This window comes from Dryobates pubescens, chromosome 4 (genome assembly GCF_014839835.1).
Source record: "Dryobates pubescens isolate bDryPub1 chromosome 4, bDryPub1.pri, whole genome shotgun sequence".
Classification (NCBI taxonomy): domain Eukaryota; kingdom Metazoa; phylum Chordata; class Aves; order Piciformes; family Picidae; genus Dryobates; species Dryobates pubescens.
The window spans coordinates 15,953,478-15,978,069 of NC_071615.1; the positions used below are offsets into that span (position 1 = coordinate 15,953,478).

A 24,592-nucleotide genomic window follows, 5' to 3' on the forward strand; every position below is an offset into this window, starting at 1 on the left:
AGTGGAGAAAAAAAAAGGACAATTCCCTTTAAAAAGCCAAAATGAAACATGGCGAAGTTGTAAAGCTCTCTCTTCTTTTCTTCCTGTCTCCACTTTTCTTAAAATATTGATGAAATTTGACAATTTGTTAAAAATAAACTGCAAAAGATTTTTAGTTATCTACTCCTCCTTCCAACTCTCAGTGGAACAACTGCCTGAAAACAATTGCTTGAATTGTTAGAATTTCATAATCTTGATGCTTCACAGACACAAATATGGAGGAATAAGCATATACATCCTGCATACCCATAAGAATCTCAGCTTCCTCATCCATCTTTGCCCTGTTCTTCCAATGGCAACAATGTCCTTGGCTCCTTTGTAGTGCTAAAACTTAAAGAAATTTCCATTTGTCTAGTGAAAAAGATCACATTTTGAAGCCAGCACAGCTAGTTAGGTGCTGGAACAGGTAGTCTGGGGAGGTAATGAAACTTCATTTATTCACAGCTTTTGAAGATTAACTGGAAGTCTATCACAAATGACAGTTGAAAGATGATCCTTTCAGAGAGGAGGGCAAGACTCAATGACATGAAAGAGTGGTCCTCTCCATCAGTGTTTTTCTCAGACCAGGGAGTCTCTCATTTTTGCATCAGGATGGAATTCTGTCCAGTGCTTGCTCAGATACATGTAGGTGAAAATGAAGGAAAGCAGAATTGCCCTCTGCCTCCCAAGGTCTGAATCACAATCACTAATTAGAAGAAACACTAACATACAAACAAGTTGCTTTGATTACTTAGAAGAAATGCTACCACACAAACAGGCTTCAGCTTTGCATCATTTTTAATTCTTCAGTAGCTAATTACTAGAGGTTGTTAGAGGAAGGCTGTGAGATAGTAACAGCTGTATGACATGGTTGGTGTTTATGATTTCAACTTATTTATTGCTTATTGTTAGTTATGGCATAACAATGAACTGAGTTTCTCCTACAGGACATGCAAGGATTAAGCAGGAGCTCTGTCCACTGTACCTACTGCCTATCCAAAAGACGATCAGCAGCCTTCTGTGAACTCTTCATGAAGTTTAATTTCACTGACAAACCACAAGCTGTAACATATCACAAGTCAGCTCTTCTCTGACCCCATTTTTCTAGCTCTACAGTCACTGTATTAAGAAGGGGTGCAATCAGTGAACCACAGCTACCACATCGTGGTGGTAAAACACTGATCTTAAGAGTCTATAATCTGGGCAATCAGAAGTTCAGCTAAACTGTTGCATGACTGTGCTGAATTGGATTTACCTTTTCTCATTATTAGAGATAGTTGTTGGGGAGATGGAGACACCTTAAAATTCTAATTGGAAATAAAGAATAGACTTTAAAATACTCAGTCCTATTCCTTATGTCTTCCTTCAATAAATAATAAGTCTTATTTTGGCTCGATGAAAGAACTAGCATGAAGAAACAAGCTCACTCTTTCAAATGTGTAAGTTGAAATGGAATTAAGTTGATTCCCATGGCTTCTCTGTTGGTAGTTCAGTCTGCCATGGCTGGATTTTTTACTCTGCTGATACTGGGAAAGCCTCTCAACTGGAATGAAAAGCCATTTGAAATGAGATCTGGTTCTTAGATGATTTTTCTCCCTGTCACAGAGAGCGGTATCCTGCTTTTCCTAGTAACGGTCAAGATTAGTGCAGGATTACAGCCTCACACGGTGCTGATTTAACTGGCACGATGGGAAAATGGGACAACAGGCCACTGATCATTACACAGACCTTATTAGTAAATAAAATCATTAGATGATATTCATGTTCAACCTAGTCTTAAAAAAAAATTACCCTAAAAAGCCCAAAACAAACAGACAAGAATTAATTGAGATTCTTCTCTATCACAAGCAAATATTAAACTTTCCCTATATATATATTCCTCTGAAAAATGAATCTGTTCCTTTTACACATACCAATTGGTAATATCAAATATTAAACCCTGGGTCATGAAAACTCAGAGGCTAGAGCTGATCTGCAGTTCCCAGAATTAGAATGCCACAGGACACACCACGTTAGAAAGGTGGAGTCTTTTTAAAGAGGTGAACACTCGATGCTAACAGGAAAACTTTCAAGTCAGTGAAACAGTACAAAAGGGGAGAGCCAGGACACTGCATTAGGGCTTGATCTAAATGTCATGTTTAAGAAATATCTGCTCCAGTGTGGCAGCAGTTCTTCACAGATAGTATGCCTCATCTCAAATGACATTAATCATTGAAATGATGCTATTCTTTTTAGAGCATCATGTAACAGTGCAAGGTCTGAGTAGCAGACAAATAGGTCTCCAAATAAGCAGCAGTGACACACCACATAAGCTTCTCACTTCACTTTGCTGTAACACATCTTCACAGTTGAAGAAGAGAACCATTAGATGCAGTTTAGTAGTTGGAAACAAGTCCCCACCTGACTGACTTACCTGAAAATAGGATCAAATCTCATTCCCAGATAACTCATATTCATGTTATCAGAAAGGTCAACTTTACCCAGGAAAACATTTCATTTAAAACAAGAAAAACGTAAGCACCTGTCCAGAAAGCCCCACAGCACAAGTAGAACAGTTCCCATTTGCAAAGGGTGGGAGCTTGTTCCCAACATTTAACATCATGCTGCAATATACAAGTGGCAAACTGCTAAGTTCTAAAGCTCTGTTCCAGTTCAGGTCGGTCCATCCAAGAATTTTCTCTGCTTACTGTTCTCCCCTTTTTCATCTGCTTACATTTCCATTATGTCTAGATAGGAAATCTGCTTAAAACTACTGAAAATCAAATGCATAAAACCAAAAGTTCTGGCTTTTCACATGGAAATGGTCGAATTTCTTGAATTGCAAACCATCATTATAATCTTATTTTTATCATTTCATCATCTTACTTTTAATACATATTAAACATTAGTTAGAAGATACTCTTTTATTAATTCCTACATATTTAACCAATCTGCCTAGCATTATTTATCACTACTGAAAATGCAGGTACCTAAATGAGTAGTTACTGAACTCCAGGTATCCTAAACCGAATAAGATATTAGTGTTTGCTTCTCCTAAGAACAAAAATACTTAATGGAAAATGAGGGTGTAAGCGCAAATTAAGGGGATTGTCAAGAGTTTCTGGGGTTTGGAGGTGTACTTTCTTTAGTAAACACCTGACAGAAAAGAACATGTTGAAATTTTTATGCATCAAAAAAATACTGGAAGCATATCAAGACAAGGCAGCAAAACTAGGCTTTTGTCCTGTTTAATTGCTTGAATTAATCACTTAGTTTTGCTGAATCTGGATGCTACTGCTGACTCAAGTGCTTTCTCCATCTTAGTACTTAAAAAAAAAGTTTGTGTGTGCCTCCACATTTGTGAAAGTCAACTAATAAGCTTCTGTGAAACAACAGCTTTAAAAAAAGTATTCCTGACCATCAGGAAAATATCACTCTTCAGAAACCTTATAGCTGTGCATGAAACCTATAATTAACTACAGAACAAATCCAGTCTCTGATTCTAGCCTGCTGAAAAAGCCCATGCTGCACTGTATTTCCAATGATAACAGAGGGAAATTACAGCCTGTGCAACTTAACCTGGATAACTGAAATCAAATGCAGAACAGGCATGATGAAGACAAAATTAAGAAAAGCAGAAATGCTTACACTGTAATCCAGTCCCCCAGAGCAAACACTTTCTTGCATTTCCCAAAAATAAAAGTAGTGAGTGCACAGTGTCACTGCAGACAGCAGCTCTGTCACATTCCTTAACATCTCTATTTGATAGCTTCAAAAGAAAAATGAAAAGGAAAAGACTTGTTCCTACAGGTACAGAACTCCACAGCTGACAAAAGATCTCAGGCAACGAAATTAAACTTTATTCACAGACAAATTTAGAATGAAATGCTAGCAGAAATAATCTGGCACCCATTTATTTCCTGTCACTAACCTAGCTGCCTAGTATCTCATCCAAAACCAATCCCACAGCATGGGAATTCTAGAGAAAACATATTTAGGATGCACCTTTTTAACTGAAAAACCTGACCTTTTCTTCCCTGTAGTGACTACATACTCATGGTACATCTTGTGTTGAAAAAGGCATGCCTGTGAAAACTGATCATCTCCGTACTGGTGAATGTGAATCTGTTCTTTACTGACAACTCAGTTGATGAAAATTTTTCCTTGGTCACATATTCCAAAACATAATTAAAGGCAGTTAACTTTTCTAAATAGATGGTACAGATGGGTTGAAAATAAGACTACTCATGATAGAACAGCAATTTTGAAAAGTAAACCTTATTCTCGCTTAAAGGTAAGCAATTTCCAAAGTTGCACTTAGTTCCAAGAAGATGTCTTAAGGTATAAGCCATTCTTATACATGAAGCCCCCCAAAACACTGAAAAATCATCTGATATTATCAAGGCCCTCTGTAGTCTTTGTCACCATCTGTAAATTCTAGGAACATACTACCCTGTGACAATCATTTAAAGAAAGACTCCAAAATCCCTACCACCAAGGTCAACCAAAAGCTTAGCTTTAGTAGGCTTGAGCTATCCTAAACATAATCCCTTCTTAGCTTGTTAAGTTAAAATAGAAAATAAAATTTAGACACTGTATTTTTGATGGTTAAAAGACTCCACATGTCTTACATGGTTTACTTTCCATGGTCAGGTTTCTGTTTCACAATTACTGCTATAATAATTTCAAAGCAAGAGTTAATCATAGATCTCCTCCTTCTTTCCAATTTGGTCCTTCATTTGCCATTTCCAACGTATTTATCTTCAGCAAATGTATTAACATTTAAAGCTAATATTTTTCATGGCAATAGGAAAAGCCCAAATTTCCAACATTACATTTATAAACATTTTTCTAGACCTTTTATAACATTTAGAATACCACAAGGCTTATCACTGAATAAATCAACTACTTGTTCCTGGACACTTTGGTATTCTGTGAGCAAAATGAAGACACTCTGAAAACTTTATCCAAAATAAAACTGAACAATTCCATGAGAATGATACCACTGAAGCAACTGGGTTGAAGTTAGACTGACTGTAACACCTTGCTACACAACAATAACACTGAAGTTGTTTCATCCATCTGTTGTTGTGATTTCAAATACTTATTCGTGTAGGAGCAGGTAGAAACACAAAGCTCGCTCTTTCTAAAACTGCTTGGAAAGGAGTGTAATTATTTCTGCTTACACTTGCCAAAGTCTAAGCATATTGGACGCTGAGATGGCACTGATAAATACAACTTCTTGCCCATGTATTAAAGGGATGGCAATAGAAACATGAGACTGGGTATGCTTACTATATCTAAAATGTCTGAAATTTGGTACTGATTCAGTAAGAAAAACTCTGAAACAGATGATCAAATCTGGAATTGACATATAGGTTGAAAGCAAGTAAAACTGATGACTGACAGATGCTACACGTGCACTGACTGAGGAGCACCTATAAAGTATCATCCAAAAAACTACTTTACTCCCATTAAATGGTTCGGATTTGAATGGTGGTAAACATGCACTGCTGCCGCTCTTCCTGCAGCCAAGGCAAGACTCTTTACCAAACAGCACTTTGCCTCACTTTTCAGAAGTTACCTTCACTTGCACAATCAACAAACAGATCAATGTCAACATTAAAAGTATCAGGAAAAAGCTACAATCTATGAACAGAATGTCAGAACGCTCAAACTTTACACATGTCTATTGTTCAGTGTAGAAACTCATATGAACCGGAGGTACTGCACACAAGCCACATTTTGGAAGTATTTCCTAATCAAAAATAACCATGAACTTCCCAGTTAATACTTACATAAATCCTTCTGTATCAAGACCAAATTCCTTATCGCTACAGAACTGATAGACACAAAGACTGGTTTTGATCTTGCTAAATTCCTGAACATCCATCTAAATAAACTACCTGAGGTAAAATTTACTGTATGGCCCTGACAGCAATGTGATTTTATGGTGCCTGAGCTGCTAACCAAACCCTCACTGCCTGAAACGCACAGAGCCTAGCCTGTGCCACTGTCTCCTACGTGTGACAGCAAGTCTTGTGAAAAACACCACACTCCTAATCAGTATGGGTGAGAGTCCTTTTTTAAGAGCTAGCAAAACCCACTTTCCCTACTCCCCTCAACATTACTGCCACACTTTGAGGTGTGTCTGTTTTCTCTAAAGAAAGAAAATTGCTGAAGTAATTCAAAATATTTCAATCACTCTGCAATTACACCCAGCTGGCAACACATAGACATTTGTAAATGCCAGTCTCTTACACTCTGTTTCTGCTTTTAAAATGTGTACATGTATAAAAGGACTATTAGCCAAATGTATCGCTCTGTAGGCTTAAACTGGATTTATGAAGAAAAGGTTGTTGTTGGTTTATCCCATGTATTTTAACAAGTACAGTAATAAAACTTTAAAATCTTCATGCAGGTTGTGTTTTCTAACATCATGATATTATGCTAGTAATATGCTGGTGCCCTAAAGTTTAAAAAGCAACCAGTTTCGTCAGGAATCCTGTAAACTGCCTGCTAAAAGGCAATAATTCATCTGACAAAACCATTTCTAATGAGATTCCTGCCGTATTTCATATAAATGCTAATATATATCCCATCAAAAGAAAGTTAAACAGCTCTTTGAAGATGAAGTTGACATCAACTTCACCCAGCCACAGAGAAAGGACAAATCATTCCTCCACATCTTATTTTCTGCAAGCACAACACATGCCCGTGGATTCCCTCCCGCAGGCAGCCCCATGCCACGCACACGGATAAACACAGCCATAAGAAGACGGCCAGCTAAACAGCGGGTGCAGATGCAGCTCAGCCCGGCAGCAGCCTCGCAACTTCACCTACGACACGCGTAGCTCCGCCGCCAGCCTCCTCTGCCAGTGTTCCGCGCTCCGCCCGCGGCTCGCAACCCCCAGCCCGGAGCCCCGCACACACCAACCTCGCCACCTTCATGTCGGGAAGTCACTGACGGCGGCTGTACAGCAGCAGCAGCCGCCAAACATGTCAACTGCACCCCCCGGACCCCCTCCCCAGCCTCGCCTCCCAGCCGGGGGCTCGGGAGCTCTCTCCGCCGCTAGCGGAGGCTGGCTCCCGGTGCCCCTTCCCCGCCCCTGCCTTACCTGAAGGGCATCTCCCACGCCTGCAGTCAGCTGCCAAGATTTCATCCTCGGCTGCCTAGTGAGCCCGGGCTCCGCACCGGGAGGAGCGACGGACCGCGGGGCCGATACCCCCGCACGCTGCCCGCCACCCCCGCCGGGCCGGGCGCCGTCCCGCTGCCCTGCCCGGGGGCTCGCACACCTGCAGCGCCCGACCCCGGCCCCGCATCAACTGCAGGGCGGCAGGAGCGCGGTGCCGTGCCGGGCAGAGCAGCGGCGGCTGTGTCGGCAGCTCCGGGGCAGGCGGTACCTTGCTCCCCGCAGCACCGCCGAACGGGGGACCCTACACCTGGGGACGGTAGCCCCCGCCCCGCGTGTCCCTCCCGTGTGCCCGCAGGCAGGCACCCGAGAGTACAGGACAGAGCAGGGCACCTTGCACAGCCCGTCGAGCCCACGCCTGGCCGCCGATGCTAACTCGCAGGCAGCGGAATGTCGGGAGGCAGCCCGGGAGCGCTCCCCGCTTCTCACGCCGTACCTACATTATTCAACATGTCTGTGGGACAGTATTTATGACTTTCAATATGCTGCGCTCTACATCGCGCTCCACAGCCTGAAAGCCCTTCTGCCAGCTCGCTTTTTTCTCCCCTGGCAGTGTCCCTGATAGGCTTTGTGGAATATGCATTCAGTGAAGTCATTTTGTTTTATTTGGAGATAAGAGCAGTTCCACTCCAGCTCAGCTGAAAATCACAGCCCTGCAGGGAAGGAAGGTGGGCACAGCGAGAAGGGATCACATTCAGTAACCCATTTAGGGGAAGTCTTAGTGTATGCATTAAATATTAGATATTTACTGAAATACTAGACATAGGGCTAAAGTTTGCAGAGCTGCACTGTTTTGATCAATCCTCTGTAAACAAAATGGTTAGCGTAAAACATTTAACCAAAACATTCCACCAATATTTAGCCAAAATATTTCACCAAAATTTTTAACATTTTGACTAAGTTATGATTAATTTCTTGTGACATTTTGAATACAAATATCAATATTGCAGACTAAGTTATTTTGAAGACAAAGACTGGCTACAGCTGAAGCAAAACCTGACCACCTTCCATAGGAGATGGTAGAAATGAACCCAGCTGTGGGGCAGAGGAAAAAAAACAAACACAAACCCAACCTGTTGGTTTCAGATAGCCATTAGAAATGGATGTTCTCCACTGCTGAAAAGCACTGCTTGTACCCTACCCAAATGAATTGTTTGTGACTACAGCTATTTATGCAACCAGAGTTGCATAAACTGTAAACAAACAACTCCTTGTCCTAAAGTGAACAATTCCAAAGACCACTCTGAGGCCTTCTCTAATTCCATAAGTTGTATTTTCATACCACGCATCTACTATTTCTCAAATAACAAAAGTTCAGTAAAACAGCTTTCAATACTTACTGTTATTCTACTAATCACTCCCCTTGTGCATCACCCAGTCAATGAGTTTGCACCTTTTTTTGGCAGAACATGGAAGACAAGTTTGAACATATTCCATGCAAACATTTTGTGTCCAAAATAATGTTACATCGAGATTCTGATTTCATAAGGATTTCCTTGTTTGGAAGTTTTTGTTGTAGTCAGGCTTGCTTTGTTACCTAAGGGAAAAGAAAACTCTCCACCTGGAAAGACTGTGGGACAATTAAAGCATCATCATCATCATCATAAGGCATAAGTGTATAATTTAGAAGTAGAATGTTGCAAGGGTTGGCCCGACCACTGGGCTAATGGCCAAAACAAATCTCAGAGCTCACATTGGCTTATTCTCTGGCCTTGATCAAATTATTCATGTCTTCTGTTTTCCCACTTGTAAAATTAGAATAATAATACTTTGAGTGTCTATCTCCTATCTCTTAATTCTCAGGAGGGGACTGGTGATTAATGACCCTACAGTGCTCTGAAATGGATAAACACTGCTAAGCCAGAGTTAATATGTTTCTGAGCATTAATGCACTGAAATACGGGAAATTCCAATTAAACCACCTTGTGTGTCTAAACATGGATGAACTAAAACACAGGGGTAACTATAAGACTATCTCCTGTAATTTACAATCAACAAAGTACTACGAGTTGGCTTATGGTTCTGCTATTTAAATCTGATGTTGGTCTCCACCCATTCTTGGTGTTAAGCTCATAAGGACATTAAAACAGCCACTTGCCACTGCTGTTTTACAAAAACACCCTGTCTAGGGCAAGGTCACTTGGAGTTAAGGCAGTCAGGAAACACTACCAGTACTGCTGGCCCGTTGTTCCCAGCCTTTGCAGCACATATGGTCATTCAATCAGAGGACCAGCAACTCTGGCAGATGCTACATGTGGTACTCAGTGCTGTTCTTCAGGGACTGTAATTCTTTGCTCAAGTAATGAAAAAGAGTTTAAACTAATTAATTATCTCATTAGCAATAAATATAAGGGGAGGGGAAGGGAAGGGAGGGAAGAGCACTGTCAAAGAGCATACTGCTGCAGAACAAGCTGCATCATTAACAAAGTTGTGAGCCTAGTAAGGTCCCATCTCAGTCTCTAGAACTGATTACCTCAATAAAAAACTGCATACATTCATTTTCACCACTCTCTCTATGATTGATAATTTTGGTTTTCTGATTGTTTCTTCCACTTCATGTATGAACAAGAGAGAAAATTCTTTAAATGGTGTAATGGTCAAACGATGTCACTGCTTGTCCTTGATCATTGTACAGAGGTTTGCAGAACCTTATCTGTGCTGCATCCCCTTGTTTCAGAGCATGGCTGCTTCAGCAGCTACGTGTGGAACAACACCCCTTGGAGCAACAGAACACCACCAGGAGTTAAATTCCCTGGGATCTACAGGATAAACAAAAGCTTGAGTGAGAAACAGCACCAGGAAAAGTACACCACCTTGCTTTGGTTCAGCACCTAGAGATCCTTGGAGATCCTTATCAGGACTTCCTCACAGAGGTGCTATCCTGGGGCAGGCATCTCTCTAACTGCTGTGCTTTCCACAATACTTGCAGGAACAAACATTAATTAACTGCACACTTACTGTAACGGCAGCAGCTACTGAAGTTTCTGTAATTCCAGATTTCTATCTTTTTAACTTGAGATTCTCAAAAAAGTCTTTTCAAAGAACTTATTGAATACTGCAGAAAACTGTCATCATGTTATGTCTTATGTTACATCAGAAGTGCTAAATAAACATAGCCATTTATTACCTAAGGCCTTACATTCTTTGTTCCTTAAAAAAAATAAAAAGAGCATTTTCCTTCCAAATTTTCCACCAAAAAAAAAAATGTTTCACTTAAAAATAGAAGAAAGTAACTAACTGTCTAGTAGATGCCTTTTAGTGAATGGTGTGGCTCGTTGAGTTGTTTTATATTGATTCAAAGGTGGGTGTATCATACCAGAAAGCTTCCAGCTGAAAATTCTTCAGTGTCTAATTGGTTTAGTCTTAATTTCTCGAACGAAGTTTCTGTGGTACAGGAACTATTAGAAAGCAACCAAGTCTCCTAAGGAAAATGAAGACTGGCAAAATTCAAAAGCAACATCTTGAGCAGATGTAATTCTGCACCTGTACAGTTTTGAAAACATGTTTTATACAGCACTGGGAGATGTGGTTTAATCTCAATACATTTACATGTCAAACACACGGGGGCTCTCCATGCCTGATGGATTACTGCTGAAATGATTTCTTCCTACATGCCACCTAATGATCCAGTGGTATTACAGAAGGTAGGCCTAATGAAGCATATTCAGATGGAAAAATATCATATGATCTATGATAAAAATCCTGCAGTTTTATTCCAGAATGGTTTATGATTCCAGTGTGAGAATCTCAGGGCTATGACCAGCATGTTAAGAAACACATCAGTCACATGTCACAAACAAGGCAATTGAATCTAAATCTGAGAATTCACAATGTTACACTGGTGCTAACTCTAATATTTCAGAGATAATCTAAATGATAAGGATTTTTAAACCTGAATTACAAAAAGAAATACAACCACAAACCACAAGTTCTTCCTCTAGCTCCCAATTTAAATTGTTCTCGAGGGGCTGGATACTGCAAACATTCACAATATTGCTAACTTCCCTATGAGATTAACTAACTTTGCAAAATATTACATGCAAAATTTTATTTGCTGTCTTTATCCAACAGAATCATGCCTAACTTCATTTACAAACAAGGGGAAGAGATCGAAGCAAGTGAAATAGTAAAGAGGAACATTATTTCTATGTAATTTTGATGCGACCTAACTAGTACTGATCTAATAACTAGTACTGATCTAATAACTGCTACGTTGAACCCTGCTGCAAAAACATTTCTTGCATAAATGCTACGAACCTTGCCATAGAAAACTCCATCATTCCTGCATTCACCCACATGAAAAAAAGCCCCAAATGTGCATTCCACAGGATAGTGGTTTTTTGCACAGCCTGCTTAGCAGATCTCTTTAAATAAATAATTGATTATCCAAAGACCTAAAATCAAGTTTGTTAAGATGCATCAGATCAAGGAAAAAAATACCTATCTCATTTTTTCTCAAACAGAAGGAAAGCACAAAAAAACCCCACAACATTTATAAGAAGCATTCGCTTTAAGGCTGTCACTATGTGTTTGGGTTTTTTTCAGGTTGTTGCAATGCTTAATGTGAAACATACTTTATTATCATATCTACCAACATGAAGAAGGAACTGGTCTCTGAAAAGTCTTGAAGCAGAGTAATTCTTTACGTGCGTCTATGTACTCACAACCCTGTTGAAAAGCTTATCTATTCCTAAAACAATTACACTGCTAAAACAAACAATATTTCAGCATCTGCTTTTAGAAGCTGTTTACAGGCAAATTACAATTCTTTGTTCAGTAACATTTAGAAAACACTTTTTTTTTTCCTGTGTTGTGAATTCACAATGTCTCCAAATTCTGCCATCTTGTTTTACTTTATAACTCTAACTGCAAGAGGTTAATTTGTCTAAAGAGCCACATGACCAGGAATCACAGACATGCCAGTGATCACCACACCAGTGCGAGGGGAAATGTAAAAACACAAAGGGAAATACCTGAAACAACTGGAAGCGCAATTGTTTGCCACTGTAGAAGAAACTGTGCAACATGTACCTTCAAAATGATAAACTACAGCCTGTTCCACAGGGCAGGACCTCTGAATGCTACTCATAACACCAAATACAGTTAAATGAAAACATTTTCCAGTCCCACAGTCACAACTGGAAGTCACTGTGAGGCATCATGGCCTGTCTCTGCCTGTCACCTTTTGAGACACATACACTCTTGAGGAAACTGAATTTGTACCTTCTGTTCTACCTTTACTTTCTAAGTAAAACACAGAGAAGACAAGCCCCTAAAAGGCAGGTGTGTGATGTGACACAGACTGCCCGTATGTACAGGCAGCAATCTGAGGAATGATGGGCAAGTTACTCAGAGATGTCTAGAAACCTTCTGCCCGGGAAGCAGGCAAAGAAACACCCCTTTGCAAACCTATGAGGCATATGGAGGTGCAACTCTGTTGAGCAATTGGGAAAATGCATATGTTTTATTCTTAGTTAATGACAGATAAGCAGCTGTATTTATTTTGACTCAATCTATTTACATTGGCATTCACACTCCAGATTGCAAAACATCCCAGTGACACTTTTGATGCACAATATATACTTCCTAGTAAAAGGCAAGCAAAGATCTACGTATCATATAGTGGATATAAAGCACTGCAGGGATTCTTACTCGACACTTTAAACATACTTTCATCATTTAATAGAACACAATCACACAAATGCCACAACTTTATACACTCTTAGGTGGAAGGAAGAAGATAGCACCACCTCCAGCTCAGTTACTGTGGGCCCTCTCTCCTTTAAAGTCATGTTGGCACAGAGAACGTCACAGCTTGTGGATGCAAGCAGTGACTTGTTTCTGCTCATCTGTGGCACAACGCAGTTGACTAATTAATTTTTTTAAGTGCTCGGGATGTGACACTTATATATGGGATTGAATACAGATTAGCATTACAGTAATCACAAAGCTTTTGTAGCCTCAAGTTTGTCTTCTTCCAGCAAAGTTTTCTTTAATATGCAAATGAAGGATGCCACTAGATATCTTGAAATAAGCAAACTCATTATGGTCATGACTTGTCATATATGCAGGCATTCAGAATTACATTAACAGTGTACAGTAAGCTGGCAGATCCAGACAGGCTAAATAAAAGATACAGAACCAACTGCCTGCTCTCCTATCCAGATGCCTTTGTATCAGTGGCATCCCAAAGTGCTGTTACAAAAATCTCCCTCCCTTCAAATGTTTACACATTGAAAATATCTTCACAAGTTGCAAGGGCTGTCTTGGCCCAGTTCTAAAGACAAAATGGGTTTGACAGACTGAGTAAAAAGGGAGCAAAAGGAATGTAAAATCGCCTCAAAAATTCAAAACCAGTGAAAGCTGGGAGGCAGGTTCAGAGGAGAAATTGCCCACACAAAGAAAGGCAAAGATAAGAGGGAGACAGGTGACTGAGCTGGCTGAAAACCCTGACAATAACTTAAGTAAAAGCAAAGACACTAATTAACTGGGTTTTCTTAATTTAACTTTAAAAATTAGTTGTTTTTTTTTTCTTTATGTTGCATTTTAGCAGTTTTTGAGTTAAACTAAATCACTGTGTCTACAGTCACTTCATCCACCAAAGGCCACACCTCACAAAAGGACTAGCATGTGCTGTGGCAGAAAAGACTGCTCCTAGTAGCTGTTGGTAAACAAGTAGATTACTACCTAGGAGCCCTGGTGCCAGGGCAGCTAAATCATACAGTTTCCTCTGTAGTGAGATGCAAAAAGTATCTCAGAAAAAAAGGTGGTCCTTTAAAAGGATTTACAGGGATCAATGTTCAGTTTGTCACCCATCAGGGAATGCATATAGGCTACTTTATGTCAACATCTATATAGAATGTTTCCAAGAATAATTAGGGCACGATATTTTAAAACCAGATTTCACACATTTTCCTGACAAACTGTTGTGGACTTCTGCTGTTAATTTTAGCAGTTTCAATTGGATTTGGTACGGTTGCAAACGTAAAGGGAAATCTGCAGTAATCAGGATGTGACACTCATTAACACTCTCACAACATACCCACTGGATTTGCATAAAGTCTGCAAAGATTCATTGGTGAATCTTTAATACGAGATTTCCCTTGGTTTTACTCCACATTCAGCTCCATTTGTCCTGCCTCTTTCGTCTCCCCCTCAGTGACAACTGCTGTAAACAGTTCATAACAAAGCATAATTAAATGTAATGAATAACTAATATATACATATAATTACCCCGAAGTTTCTATAATTACATATATAATTTTGCAAATTGTAAATATTTTCTGAGAAATCTGGAAGGGAGATAAATACTAACTGGATACAATGGCACTCCAAGTGACCTAATGAAGCTGGGGATTTCCAGACCAGTTGTATCATGACCTGTGCATAGAAGATATCCATGGCACAGCTCACATACGGCACATGCTTTGCATGTGTAATATCTTTAAAAGAATCTGGAAATGGATAAACCATCAAGCTGGCAAAATATTTCTGCTTCTGACAAAGACAAAACTAAAGTAGATTATGCCACTACTAAGGGAGATATTTCTTGCTACCACCAATATCATACAACATGGTAAGAAATGAAAAGAAAAATCTGGGTCACCTAAGTCTTGTTTGAGTACAAGCTCCTCGGGAGTCAATACTCACTGCACATTTTGAGCTGAACAATCTCCTGGCTATTTGGCTCCACTGACTACCATCAACGTACAGCAGTACAGCAGACAATGCAATATTTAATGGGAAGCCCACAATTTCAAACCAGTGGACACTCTCTTTTGAACTAAAAACCAAAAAACCCAGGAAATTTTTAAATTCTCATTGAAGTTCACTGTTCTGTTTATAAAAATGCATTTTGGTTAGCTTTGGTTTTACAATAGAATACTTCTGCAGGATTGCCTGTTATTCAGAGTTCAGCATTAATAGGATGCGTTTTACTTTAAGGAGATTTAGGATGAGCTTTAGAATAAAGTTTCAAAGTAAAATTCAATTCTTTCCCCAATCATAAATTCCTGTACACAGACACAAATGGCATTTAATTTATTGTATGCTATACTCAAGCCCAAACATTTCTATATAGATAAACTCTGAAACGATGAACAATGTATATGCAGTTGAACAGCTGTACCAGACAATGTATTATTTCACTTGCTTGCATTTTGAGCAAATTTATTGACTGACAGTCTCACTTCATTGTTCCTACTCAACAGATCATTATCTCCTTCTAACATCCCACTGGCATGTGAAAGGATTTTCTAAAGGAAACTACAGCCTCTGTAAGGATGAGGGCCAGGGTGCTTTGCTGTGTTTTCACTTCTGGTTAAACTCTCAGGCTCTGTTCATCCTTATGTCTTGTTCATTTCCAGGTAGGGAAAGCATGCCAGGAAGAAAAATGCATAGACAGGGTCCTATTTGTTTAGTGGATTCTTTTAAAAGACAAATTAGAAAATCAGAATTTGGGGACTCTGATTTTTTTTATGCTGAACAACTGTAAATTGTTCTGAGGTCATTTGAAGCATAGATACTGATAATTTTTGAAGTTTTACCTCTGATCACTTTTTATTTGGGTTTTCATTTAAAAACAAAAAAACACCACCCACACACCCCCAAAAAAACTCAGCCAAATATAAAAACCCAACCAAACCACAACAACAGAAAAAAACCCAAACCCCCAAACCCAACAAAACAAAACCAACCAACCAAACCATCCCTCAAGAACAATCCCTTGAAGAATTCAAAGGCAGACTATTAATGACAGCAAAGCACTCTGGCATTTACTAGTTGCAAGACTGCAAATATTCCTCCCAAAACTGTAGTACAAGCAAAATATTAATCAAAAAAGCATTACAGGCTTTCACAGTGTACTAAGAATCCTGCTGTACTTACATGTGAACTTACTGACCTGATGACTGAAGTCACAGCTATTATTAGACAACCACTGTGAAAGTAGTCTGTTAGAAAATAAAAAGTCCTCACTTTCATTTGACTAATTCAGGTGGCATAATAATAACAACTCTTTTGAGCACATGATTTCTCAAATCTGTAATACACAATTCAGTAAAGGCAACAAAAATACGTTCATTACACTTTTCACTTCTTGTTCCTCTCTCAGTAGCAGGAACCTTAGATGAAAATATGCACATGCTGCAATGTCCCTTGAAAGCAAGCGATGCAAAGCTCACATGAACAGACCTTTCTGCCTTGCACTAGCTCAGAGATATCAAGCTGCCAACAGGGGGGAAAAGCACTGCAAAATGGAAAGGGGCATTGTGCGTTTTGGGGCTTCATCATTCCCTGTGCCTGCGTATACATTTTTGGTGTGTCAAGGGGGCAGAGTGCTCACTGCCTCACACACTCCCATAGAGTAACTCAGTATTAACTGCAGTACAGATAAAATACACTTCTGTGGCTATAAGGTGATTTTTGGCACTCATCCCTTGTGTCTGGCAGCACTGAAGTAAGTGTTCCTAGACAAAACTCTGACATTCGGTGCCAGAAATTTAGCCCTGAGGAATCCAAATCACTATGTATTTCTTTAAAATGCAGACAATATGGGAAAACAGACCAAATATTTTAAGGATGACACAATCTCCTGGACACAAAATTGGCACATAAGGAATGAGGCTGGGCAGATAGATGCTGTCAGGTAGAACGAGCACAGTGCTCAGCACAGGCCAGGATCCTCTTCACATAACAGTGGTCTGTTCATGTGAGAGACATGCTATCACAGAAGGGAAAAAGTGACATTTCAGGAGACTAGTCAGGGCACACTGACTTCAACTGAATAAATTTAATTTGTGGGTATAAAATTTCAAAGGAAAATTACAGTAATAATAAAACTGCAAGTCAACTTTACATCATATTGTAGTAAAATATTACTCAAAGGTCAAATCTGTTGTATCTCCCTCTAGAGGAAAGTTAGAATGAAGAGGTTGAAGAGCTAATCCTTATATATATATATATATATAAAATACACACTTTCATATGTGTGATATGTATCCTTTTATATAAAAAAAATAAATATTTCCCTAATATTTTAAGGTGTGAGCTTGTTAATGGATAAGGAATGTGACTCCAGAGAGCCTTCACTGCCCTAGTCAACCCAATAGAGCAAGCACAAATGGCAAAAGACTCAGCAGTGAGGAAATGAGGTGAGGACAGGTGTTGAGAGAACCAAGCAGGGAAGACAGCCACTTCCCAGAAGTCTGTTGCTAGCCTTGAGTTAATGTTGCAGCAAGAACAAACTGGGAAGAGAGAGATGAAGGAAAGGAAACCGGTTACCATTCTGTGTACTGCACTACATAGTTCAAATTACTTCTCTCTCCCCTGAACAGCTGCTGCACTGAATAAACATTACATATGTATTTATAATCACACACATATTTAATATCCTCAATAGACAAGCAAGTACAGCACATCTTGATTGTGATTATTTGGAAAACACAAAAGCAACAGAGATTTATTTGAATTACAATGCCCAAAACAATGCTTTGGAATACTTTCTACAGGAGCTGTTTACAACAGTTTTTCAAAAAAAAGGTTGTAAGGCTCTGACTACCAGTGCTTTGACAATAAGGTGGCATCATCTTTTAATAAGATAGGAAGAGTAAGACTTAATTTGCAAAAGATAAGACAATTTCCTGTATTCTTGTGAGTCATCACACATCATTAAGTCTCTTTTGTATTATGCTTAGAACTGTGGGTTTTGGATGATTTCACTAATTAAACTTGAAGGCAGAGTAGAATGATTTTTGGAACACTACACCACTTAAAGATCCATCTATTTTTATTATCAGACACATCTAGAGAAGAAAGCTGACTGACCATCATGTTAACTCAGCTCTGGTAGTTTTATTACTGGCAGTCTAACACACACAGCTAGTGGCTTCAGCCACTATTCATGATGCAATTGCCCTCCTCACACAGGCATCACAGCTACTATGCAGATTTTCAACAGAGTCCTCTCAAGGACCATATGCATCCTTAGAAGACTTAGCAGTATTTCAAGAGAACACTGTCTACCATATTTGTGTGTGTTTGCACTTTTATAACCACACATCACTCCAAGCAAATACACTGGATGAGCATTGTTTTCTGACCTGTAAAGCTATGAAGTGCTTATTGGAACTACAGAATTAATACTGTTATTATCCCAGTGTGAAACAACACCAAGTAGAATTACAACTTATCGTTACCTCAAAATCTGGCACGAAACCTGAAACTAAATTAAATCCCAGCTTATTTCAAAGATTGTGAAAAAGAAAGACAACACCAAAGGCAAAACTAGATTTTCTGTCCTATTTCCTGTTCCATTTTGTTTCGTGGTTACAGAACAGAAAGACAAAACAGCCATAACTGAATCACCTGGAAGAGTAAGTGGCTGGCACATGCATGAAGTGAAACTCCTTTCCAGTCAAATACTTGAGAAGAGCGAGTTTTCTCCATCAACTCCTAATCTAGACTCCGAGAGCTGTGAAATACAGCAAGATTTAACTCTCCTGAATTAAAACATATACTGATGAAGATTAATTCAATTACACAAAATGGAACAATTTTTTACCATATCCAAGGAGTTAAGAAACTATTTGCATGGGTAAATCACAATCGCAACTGAACAACTCTCCATCCACCTGCAAGCACAAACAGACAGCAATGCAGCTGCCTACATTTCTGAAGCATCAACAGAAAGCAGAATTCAGGAATTCTGTGAAAATTCCACTGAATCAAAATGAAAGCTTTTCACCCACAAAAAGGAAGGTAATCTGCTAAGTAGCAACACCAGAAGAACACGGGAAATGAAGTTTTCATGTTTTCACTTCTGCCAAATCCAGCAGACAAATCCTCGAACAGTAAGAAGCTCGATAATTGTATGCAGTTGGAACTGACTCAATTAAGCAAAAATGACATCCCTTCAATCCAGAATGACTGTCAGGGCAAGAAAAGGAGAGAACAACTGGAATTACAGTGGAAGGCACAGTGTAAATTGCTACTGAACTATCTAGAAAGGCTGCACAATACCTCTAGTGAGAGCTGTTGAGCTGGCAAGAAAGGAGCTAGAAAACTGATTGAAGACTGAAAAACACAGACACGGATTTAAATAGACTGAACAAAGCATGAATGGAGACACAAGGGCTAAACACAGGTTCACTTCCTAATCCCAAATAGTACAAAATGTCCAATTGCAATAGTCAGACTACCTGGCAAGCAATGTTTATTGTGATTATCAATAGCGTGAGAAAATAACCACCACTGTGGCTGAATTTTTCCTGTGAGTAAGGACAGCGATGACAGTGAATTGTGCCAACTTCTATGTTCATAAGAAGCATTCACAGCACAGGACAGTGGAAAGCAGAGAAACAGAGGTAAGATTATCAATTCCAATCAAAGAATCCCATTCAGTGACTGGCAGAAATAGAAATACCATGACAAGAAAAACCTGATTTTGGAGAAGAAACTGATGAAATAATTGATATAATTTTATATTTCACTCACCTCTTGAGAATCTTATATTAAGCCTAGCATGACTTTCGGATAGTAGAAGCAAATACAGTAATCCCAAAGCATCTGTATTAATTTCATCATTGGCTTTCACTGAAAAGAACACTAGCAAAAGTCAGCTTTTGTGTTCTGTTGGCCAAGATGATGTAAGTGTACTTCAAAATCTTTTTTAACAGCTGAGAGCAAAAGAGACTGCCTTAGGAGGAGGGAGGGAGGAGGCATCTAATATCAGATAGCTGTCACAATCTGAGAGTGGTTGAGTACAAAATCCTCTTGATGCCTGCACCATTAGAAATTAGCCTTAAAAAAAAAAAAAACAAAACTGCTGCAGAAGGTGGACTGTCCCTAACAGGCCAAAATGAAATATGTGTACCAAAATATGTGAGCTGTTCCATACAGATACAGCCCTACACTTCAGCACAGCCTTCCAACTGGTGGAGCAGTATTCTCACTGTAGATCTTTCAGTTAAGTGAAATGCACAGTTATAACTGTTGTTGATACTAATTTCTTAGACCCTTATAACTAAATTATCCACTAGAGAGCACAGCAACATTTTCAAACACATTCTGCTTATCTCTGCAAGTGCTAAATGAGGTATTTGTGGTACTCAGTGCCACTCCTCTATAAGAAATGCACTAAACAATCTGTCATGCAAAACAGCAAAATGAAATGTATTTAATACAGTGCTGTAAGGAGAAAAGGTCAACGGACCATGAACTTTTAATGAAAACATTTCAGCAGTTTTCAGCCTAGGATACAGTTCTCAGGCACTGCTGATGAAAAAAAATTTTAAAAGCCTTATTTTGCATTATCTACCCTGTGTATGCACACAGCTAACAAAATACAGCAAAAAGAAAATACACCTTCTTTATTCCTACAGGAGAAAACCACAGCAGCAGTGCTTTTCAGTATGCTGAGCAAGAGCTGGGTTTCTTCCTGTTCTGCAATATATTCTGGTGATGTCATGACAGCTTTACTTCCCATTAAAAAAAACCCAAACCCTTTCATTATTTATTATTTCACATTGTAATGGGCATCCTGTAAAATTAATCTTTCAGTTAAAAACATAAATAAAACAATTCTTTCATTTTACTTCTCACTTGCTCAGAACAAAAAGAATATAACACATCTCTCCTTTAAAATACTTGTTTCATAATACTACATTCCTAGCAGCCTTCATCAATACATTGATAGAGGTGTGCACAGCATCCACAGATCTGAATAGCACACCTCAGTGCCAGAGGTAGAGAAATCACCCCTTCCTCAGATCTTGGCTGAATATGTTTTTCTTCTTTTTCTCATAAACCATTCAAGTTAATCACTGCAATAAAAACATCAATAGAGCATCTTGTATTATCAGAAGAACACAGAACCTGGCATACCTAGTCAAAGCTGCGCTATGTCTAATTCAGGAGATGCTAGCTTCAGATGCTGAATGGAAAAGTGAAATCCTTTAGGTTTGAAACAAACCATGTGTAAAAGCAGTCTTATTCTAAACACTATCAGCTACTCTCTTATAAACTGGAGAAGAGGGGGCTTAGAGACGTTTCTTTGAGCACCATGATGTAAATAAATGTAATTAGAAAGCTGACCCCTACCACAGAATAAAAAGAGCAAGTGCTAGGAAAACATTTACTATCCATGGGAATTGTAAGCAGCACAGTCAGCTGGGAGGATGGCAAATCACTTGACAACCATTAAATGCAAACAAAGAAGAATGAACAGCAAGGTGAAGAAAATCCAAGTTCAGCAAAAAGAGGTGAACACATAGCACACCAATGCTGTTCTCTGATTATAAAAACCAGCATGGATTTCCACATCTCAGATTAGGAGGGCATTAAAATATCAAATAAATATATCATATAATAGAGATTACTTAAGTGACAAATACAATATAGGTACCCAGTGCCATTTCTTTGGGGTTTAATTATCAACAGTAGGTATTATAATTTAAAGCACTTTTAATGACAATATTCACATAACACTAGAATCATGGCCAGGTACTACACTGAATCAAACCCTCAGATGAAATGGCTTTTTATGTAGACAGCATGATGTTTCAGAGTTAAGCTCTCCTGGTGAAAGCAATCACTCTGCTAATTTATTCATGAACTCATATATACTACAATGTCGTTTTCATGCTCTGAAATATTTTCAGTTTGAGATCACTATCACTGCAGTTTTCATGCTAGGTGTTAGTATATGCTTATATAGTTGGTTAAAAAAGCCCCACAGAGAACTAGAAGCAAGAAATATGAATGATGAGCTTTTATCAATATAATCCACCATTATGAATAACTCATAATACGAGTAGGTTAACCAATTTACCAAATCCTCCTCTGCACTGAGAAATATCTTTTAATATTGATAGACTCGACTTCCTTTTTCTGCTTTTCAAAACACACTTATGGAATCTTCTTAGTCGGATCAGGAAGGTGTAGGGGTGGTATCTAAAATGGCTTATTTAGGAACAGACTGCAAAAGCAGCCTAGAAAATCGCAGCAGCAGCCAGACTCCACTTTGAGAGTAGGTTTGCAGCCCAGGCAGAATCTGTGTCTGCTTCATCGAAACTGTTGAGCCTTCTGCTGATTTCTGATCATTAGGTAAACAGTTATTTCCAGCACAAAGTGTCCAGGTCTCAGGAGCAAAGCTTCTTTGAAGGGGTGAAAAATTTGCTGGTTGGCGATCAAGTGCTGCCCTGTGGTTATTAGAGCTGCAGTGCCTTCACCTGTATGGTTCTCACAAGTGTTTCAGCTCTGCAAGAGTTTAACATCCCACTGGGAAAATAATAGGTTCCATATCCATGTGTGGATTGTTTTAATTCATCAAGGGAAGAAAACCCTCTGTAGGTGCAAAGGCTTACATGAAATATATACTTTTAATAAAGGATATTGGGGCAAAAAGAATGATACTGACCTTCTATCTCAGTTAAAGACAGGCTCATGCTGGAAAAAGGTGGTTGGGAAGAAAGCTGAAGCTGACAAGCCTGAAGTTTGTGTGTCCAGTGTTATCAGACACTCCTAAATATTCTGAATGTACAGATACATTCAGGGCACGAAACAAAAACACATAAGATGTTGCTGCAGAGTAAGATCCTTCCTCAAAAAAAAAAAGCCATAAACATAAAATATGTATTCAGTTGGCATTGTTGTTTACTTCTGTGTCTAATAAACATAGAACATAAGCACAAAAATGCAACATTTTCTTCTGCCTTGTTTTGAACACTTAATCTGATTCTTTACAAACAGTAATTAGTAATTCAGTGCCATCAGTGCCCCAAAGTGCCCCAGAAGCTGTTACTGGCTAATGCACAGCAACAGCACCTCCTCCGCATAAGTGGCGTTCCCATTGCTCTGTGTCACTTGGACTATATCACAGCCCTGGAGAGAATTCCAGAGAAATAATATTGTGAGTAATCGGTCATTTTCTACAAAGCCTCTGTAAAAGGTTCTATCTGTCTTTAATTGCTGCCATTTTGGTTCCTGTTGAGTCTCCTGAGACTCAAGGTTCCTGTTGAGTCTCCCTCCGGTGGACAAATGGCATAACAAGCTGCAGACTGTCCCAGTGTTACTTTCAAATTGTTCATATTGCCCATATAACTTTATATATTCATTGTAAATATGCTACAGCTGTACACCGAACCGATTGAGATGGCTTTGGACAACTTTCCATATTAATAAATAACAATTAATATTTTTATTAATATAATATTTGGCTTAATTCCTATTCATAACAATCTGCATAAGAGCTCAGTGCAGCCGCCTCTTCTGCACTGACAGGACTGCACCACATCTGGCACAGCAGTCAAGAAAGGCACAGTAAAGAGGCTCTATTAATTAAGCAAGTAAAAAGGTACCTTTCTAATACCACAAACAGGTGGTATTCCGAGCTCAGCAGCGTGTTCAAAACCCAGAAGATAAAAGATGTCACTTCACCTTTTTATGGCTTGCCAGGTGGCTTCTGTAACATTTGAGGCTAGCAGTGCTAAAAGAGAAGCTGCATGTTCAGATCAGTTCAAAATAAAACAGGCAAGGCCCATGTGTATTGTGAAGCCTGATGTGACTTTCCAGAGCTTGGTGCTGGCTGGATTCTGTACCGCAGCTCAACTCACCAAAAAAGCCTTAGTTCTGAAAACACACTTTCACAATAGGCAGCTCTGAAGTAAACATTTGTATTTCTCATTTAACATCTATGTATAGTAAGGATCAGGAGCAGAGTGGAAGCCTACTTCTGACAGAGAATGTGAACAGTTGACAGATAACTGTTTTACATGAGGTTTATGGCTCTGTGCCACACGGCTGCTCTGCAAGGGAGAGCAAGCCTCGCTTGTCAAACACAATAAAGCAAATCAGTGCACTATCAATAGGATGTGAAATGACTAGTTCTGAAACTCTGGGCTGAGAATCCCAAGAGCTGTAATTTATCAAAAAAGCCACTTTTGAGTCTTGCAAAAACAAAGAAGTTATCTTAACATAATCACATTTTTCAATAAGAAAGCTCAGCTATCAATACATGGAAATTCTGTGAAGAATTAATTTTAATGAGCCCCTTTGCAAGCTCCAGATTATCCATCTTGGGTTTTGGGATGGAAACAGGAATATAATTTCTCTGAAGAATCTAGAGATATTTTTTATCTTAAGCTTTCCACAAATACTACTTCTGTGTAAACTGAGAAAACCACATGTACAGTATCATTTAGCAACATTAATGGAATTACTTTTACACTGATGACACAGAAATCAACTCAAAATATTCAAAGCACTAAGGAATTTTTTTTTCTGTCTAGGCATCCAATAAAGCAGTTCTGCACATATATCTCATATAAAACTCGATGCAAAATTTAGGCAACCCTAGATCTACCTCTGTTTCACAGTTTAAACATTTGTAATGAGGAACTTGTGAA

The 24,592-nt window shown here is 39.0% G+C and overlaps 1 protein-coding gene across 29 annotated transcripts in view; it reads right to left on the minus strand.

Moving 5' to 3' along the window:
* RBFOX1 (RNA binding fox-1 homolog 1) overlaps positions 1-24,592 on the minus strand; it is an 840,672-nt gene that overhangs the window by 636,616 nt on the left and 179,464 nt on the right. For 2 of the 29 annotated variants that reach the window (XM_054180654.1, XM_054180645.1), the window contains exon 1: positions 7,116-7,229. The exons of 21 other annotated variants lie outside the window; for them this stretch is intronic. In XM_054180654.1, coding sequence (XP_054036629.1) covers positions 7,116-7,160 — 45 coding nt within the window. In that variant the 5' untranslated portion in view covers positions 7,161-7,229. Of the gene's footprint in view, positions 1-3,645; positions 3,715-6,934; positions 7,039-7,115; positions 7,230-7,630; positions 7,658-19,682; positions 19,828-24,592 lie in introns of those variants that run through there. 6 more of the 29 variants (XM_054180660.1, XM_054180681.1, XM_054180651.1 and 3 more) reach the window with 6 other exon arrangements.